This window comes from Miscanthus floridulus, chromosome 1 (assembly GCF_019320115.1).
Source record: "Miscanthus floridulus cultivar M001 chromosome 1, ASM1932011v1, whole genome shotgun sequence".
Taxonomy (NCBI): Eukaryota; Viridiplantae; Streptophyta; class Magnoliopsida; order Poales; family Poaceae; genus Miscanthus; species Miscanthus floridulus.
This window is the reverse complement of record NC_089580.1, coordinates 187,522,780-187,527,433: the sequence shown is the minus strand read 5'-3', so window position 1 is coordinate 187,527,433 and position 4,654 is coordinate 187,522,780. Positions and strand designations below refer to the sequence as shown.

Here is a 4,654-nt window from a genome sequence, read left to right as displayed (position 1 = left end):
TTTAGCTCTAAAGTTTAGAAGATTGGATCAAGACATGCTCTTAAGCACAGCAAGGACAACTACAAACTAATCGAGGTGCAGTGGGCTACTAATGTGGCGGCAAATTAAAGGCCTTTATAGTCTCATCCTGCGCTTTACAAATTAATCGATGTGATATGCATAGGTGCAATGAACTTTGAGATTTGCCCGCGCATGTGGCGATTTTTCTCGTTCCATGTACAGGCTCTCGTCTCAAAGTACACACCACGTACAACGATGCATGCCACAGCAAAGAATGCTCTCGATCCTAGAACGACCCAGGAAACCCCGTTTCCTCAACGGCAACAGCAGATGGAGCTGCTTTGTTGAGCTACCCTGCCCAACCAAGCACGATGGGCAGATGGAGTCGGGGCAAAAGCAAACAATTCCGGATCAGGACAAGCCAGCTTCACATCAAAATGATGTAACACCAGCAAAGGAGCTCAAAAAGCAAGAGAGACAGGCAGATGATTCAGGACGCTAGAAGGAGAAAAACAACAAATGAAGAAGATGAAGTATAAAATCGTAGTCCTAGAAGAGACAATCTCGGAGAACCTTATTTGGGGCGGTTTGCTATGGTATTACCAAACAAATACGTTGATCAACATATTGTAGCTAGGAATTAGTAGAAAATAAATAAATTGGCTCTGTTATGAGTCAATGACCAAGACCAATTGTGCCGTCACCGGTCCATTTGCTTCATCGATTTTTGCTTACTCCACAGATGATGTTCATATGTATATCTCATATCGCCGGTTCATTACAGTAAACTATTCAAATGGATGAAAACAGGTTATCAGGTACTAATTCACTGTTTCAGAAGAAGAAAACCGGTTGGATCCAAAGAATTTCTCATGGCACAAACTTTAAAAATTAAGCACTATTGGATACTGGAACATAGAATTCAGATCCACATAATATACACTTCATAGTTGTTTCCTTTTTCTTCTAATTTTACAAAATAAGCATACACGATTTCTCGAATAACCTTTCCAAAAAAATCCCAAATAGTACAAAATGATCAATGGTTTTGGCTTAGTCTCGTGTACACAATAGAAGAAACCATGCTAAAACTGCAGATTTAAGCACAAAAGTACTTGAAGGGGAAAAAAACTATACACCGACGACCGATCGAGCGTGTGTGCATGGTGTTGGCATCTGATCTGACGAGGGAATTCAGAAGAATACCCACTTGGACGCCGTCTTCTCCTTCATGGTTTTGGAGTGGAAGAGTTCGCCGTCCCCGGCGCCGTGCCGCCGCTTCTCCGCCCCGACGAGCCTGGACAGGAACCTCCCGATCTTCTTCTTCTTGCCGCTCTTCTTCCTCTTCACCTCCGCCCTATTCCCCCTCGCCGGTTGCGCCGCCGCCTCGTCTTGCCTCCCTGCCGTCGTTGTCGTCGTCGTTGGCGGCTTCTTCTTATTACCGGAGGTCGGCATGAGCGGCTGGGAGAAGGCGGAGACGTCGACGAAGGAGGGGCCGGCGCCGACGACGTGGACGGAGCTGACGTCCGCGGAGAGCGCGGCGTGGTGCGGCGGCGGCGACGAGCCGCCGGAGAAGTACGGGGATGTCGTCGCCGAGGAGGAGGAGGCCCGCGTGGTGGTGATCGCCGCGGAGGACGCGAAGAGGTGCGCGAGGCGGTCCCGGAGGCAGTACGGGCAGACGCCCTTGGACATCCGGTGCTCCGGGTGCCGCTTGCACCGGTCCTCCCACTCTGACCGCCGCATGGCCGATCGAACGAATTGACCCCCCGGGTGCTGTCTCTGTGCCTCGGCGGTCGGCGCCTTGCTACTGTGCTTGCTGGGCGTGCCGGGTGCTTAGGGTTTTCGACGGGCGTGGTGGGGGGTGGTTGCGCGGTGTTGGCGCACGGGGAGGCCGCGCGCGGGGGAGAGGAAGTGAAGTCGCGCGGGGTCCGTCCGTTGAGGAAGAAGGGGAGGAGGACGGGGAAATGGTTGTTGAGATAAAAAGGGCGGGGACCGCGTTGCGCGAGCCAATATATCGGAGCTTCGTTTTGTTTCGTTTTTTTTAAATTAAAAGCCGTGTTTGTGTTTCGTGATTCGTTTTTGTTTCCTCGTCTGAGGCCATCTCTTTCTGCACAAACAGACTCAGGAGAGTACCAAACCAAAGAGCGGTGCGTCAGTGAGTGGTGATGTCTGGTCTCTGGTGCAGTGGTGCTGTTATTTGTCGGCATCAAACGAGGCCGATTAGAGCAAGCGCAGTGAGATTATCTGCATGGCTAATGAGCAGTAATAAAAACACGTTCACATTTGTCGCCAATAAAGGAACATGTTGATATACTGCTAGTAGTTTGTCCTTTTGTGCCAAGTTACCACCAGCTTTAGTGAATTCCTGACCGACCCTTGAGGAAATGAATTTGTGATTCCACTAATCAGCATGCAGAATTTTACGGTAAAAGGGGTTGCGTAGTGGACTGGCATGGGTGGCTGAAGCTCCCCATCGCATGTTTTGGTGAGGAGAAGAATCGGTCGTCCATCAGGACTAGTATCAGTTTGCAGTCTCCGACCGTTCCCCTGCTTCGATCCGTCGCCACACACGTCCGCTCAAACGTAACGGAGATTCCAGCACGTCCCGCTGGGTGACGCAGGCGATCGAACAATTTTAACCCTATATTCTCCAACAACTCCTCGCACAGAAGCACATGCCACGTCGCCCCAAATTACTTCGATCGTTTGATCGCCTCAACCGACGATCCAGATCTCTTGGATCGGATTTTACCGGAAGTTGATTCTCCTGCTTCACCTTACCTTCTCCAGCTTCTTCTCACCTTCTTTCTCGCATCTCCCGCTTCTCGTCGGAATCCACCCAAACAAATATGGCAACGTATCAGGTGCAAACCAACCAACTTGTGCAAATTTAAAAACTACCAATCAGGACCACTAGATGCTAATCCAATGGATGTGATGAGAGGTGAGATTTATTTGCGCTTAAGCCCCCCCACCCGCCGCCCTTTTTTTACGCTTAAGCCCCCTCACCACATACATTGGATCAGCATCTAGTGGTCCTGATTGATAGTTTTTAAGTTTGCACAGGTTGATTGGTTTGCACCTGATATGTTGTCAACAAATATGATATACGCTCAGCTTCGGCTTCGGCTTCTCCTTCACGAAGCTTCTCTTCCCCTCATCTCTCTCTCTCTCTCATGTTCGCTCTCTCTCTCGCTCTCCCTCTCCGACATGGGCAGGGGGCGACGGCGGGCGCGAGCGTCCGCGGCGGCGGCTGGCGCGACGACGACGCCCACCATCCTCCTCCTCCCTAGCCCTTCCTCGCCTGCCTCTCATCTCCGTCTCTCCCGCCCTTTCCTCTCTCCCCCCCTTCCCTCTCGAGCTAGCGCTTGCTGCGAGGCGGTGGCGGCCCCCTGCAGCCGGCGCGGTTGGGGCCCGGCGGCCCCCTCCCTCTCCCACATCCTGCGCACGGAGCTCGTCAACGCTTTCACCCTCTGCTCCGTCTGCTCGTGTGCTACAGGTGCTACAGGAAACCCTAGCTGCCTGTTTTCGAGCAGGTGTGTACTGATGCGTTGATTCTATTGGTTCAGTTGTTGATCAATTTGATTAGTTTATTGTTTCTTCTATGAGTTTGTATTTTGCTTACCTGGGTTCAGGCCTCATTTCATACCTGTGAAATTGTACCTACATGTATTCAATATGTACTGATCCTGCGATACGTGTCGCGTCGGCGGAAGATAACTTCGACGACCAGGTATGTATTTATACGCTCATTTAATTGGTTCATTTAATTGTTGATCAATTCGGTTAGTTCATGGTTTGATATGTGAGTTCGTATTTTATTTTGGTGGATTTAGGTTCGATTTTGAAATGTACTGATGCTGCAAAATCGTTAGTTTATGGTTCGAACTGTGAATTTGTATTTTGTATTAGTGGGTTCAGGTTCAATTTCATACCTATTCAGTTTTTACTATGTATATTAAATATGTGCTTATCCTGCTATCCAAAATCCTTGGGCTAACTTCATTTTTCTGTCTCTATCAAATAAATAGGGGTCTCATGGTCTGCCTCTGAATCCTCACAAATTCGAGAGTCATAATTTTGGAGTGAAGGTAACAAATGTTTTTGCAGGAATGAAGCTACGTATCAAAGTCAGGATATGGACGAAGGCACTACCTGTTACCTTGCCGTGCATTGGTCCGGTATATTTTCCCTAAACTGCAAATTCTATTTCAAATCCATATATAAGCTAGCAATGCATTGATTTAGTACCAAATGTTTAAAACTCACAACTACCCATAAATTGGTTTTCTACACTTTCAATGAATATGAACTAGTCATCCCTTATTACTATACTCTGTAGTGTTGATTGAGTCATTAAATGTGTGATTCATTTTCCTACTGAAGCCTGTAGGTAATTGCTAGCCTTACTTACCAATATATTTTATATATCGGATTGTTGTTGCTGAAGACACCAACATTATGTACATGATATCGAGTGCTCAATTTTTTGGGCCCATATTTTTGCAGGATAGTTAGCCGATGGTAGAACATATTCGTTGTTGTAGGTTAGTGCTCCACAGATTCCTTTCTGCCATTCTTTTCTTTTTTAGATCCAACCCATAAATAGTACTGCTTACTGAAAGTTGCAGTGGGTAATGAAACTGATACTATT

At 48.0% G+C, this 4,654-nt stretch overlaps 1 protein-coding gene across 1 annotated transcript; it reads right to left on the bottom strand.

Moving 5' to 3' along the window:
* Positions 1-901: 901 nt before the first annotated feature.
* LOC136505638 (uncharacterized) lies at positions 902-1,968 on the bottom strand. The gene has a single exon (XM_066500809.1). It carries the CDS (start codon positions 1,741-1,743, stop codon positions 1,195-1,197), a length of 549 nt encoding a protein of 182 aa, XP_066356906.1. The 5' UTR covers positions 1,744-1,968; the 3' UTR covers positions 902-1,194.
* Positions 1,969-4,654: the final 2,686 nt, after the last annotated feature.

What these genes read in the sequence shown, in the direction of transcription:
- LOC136505638 (XM_066500809.1), bottom strand. Translation starts at nt 1,743, where the DNA reads ATGCGGCGGTCAGAGTGGGAGGACCGGTGCAAGCGGCACCCGGAGCAC.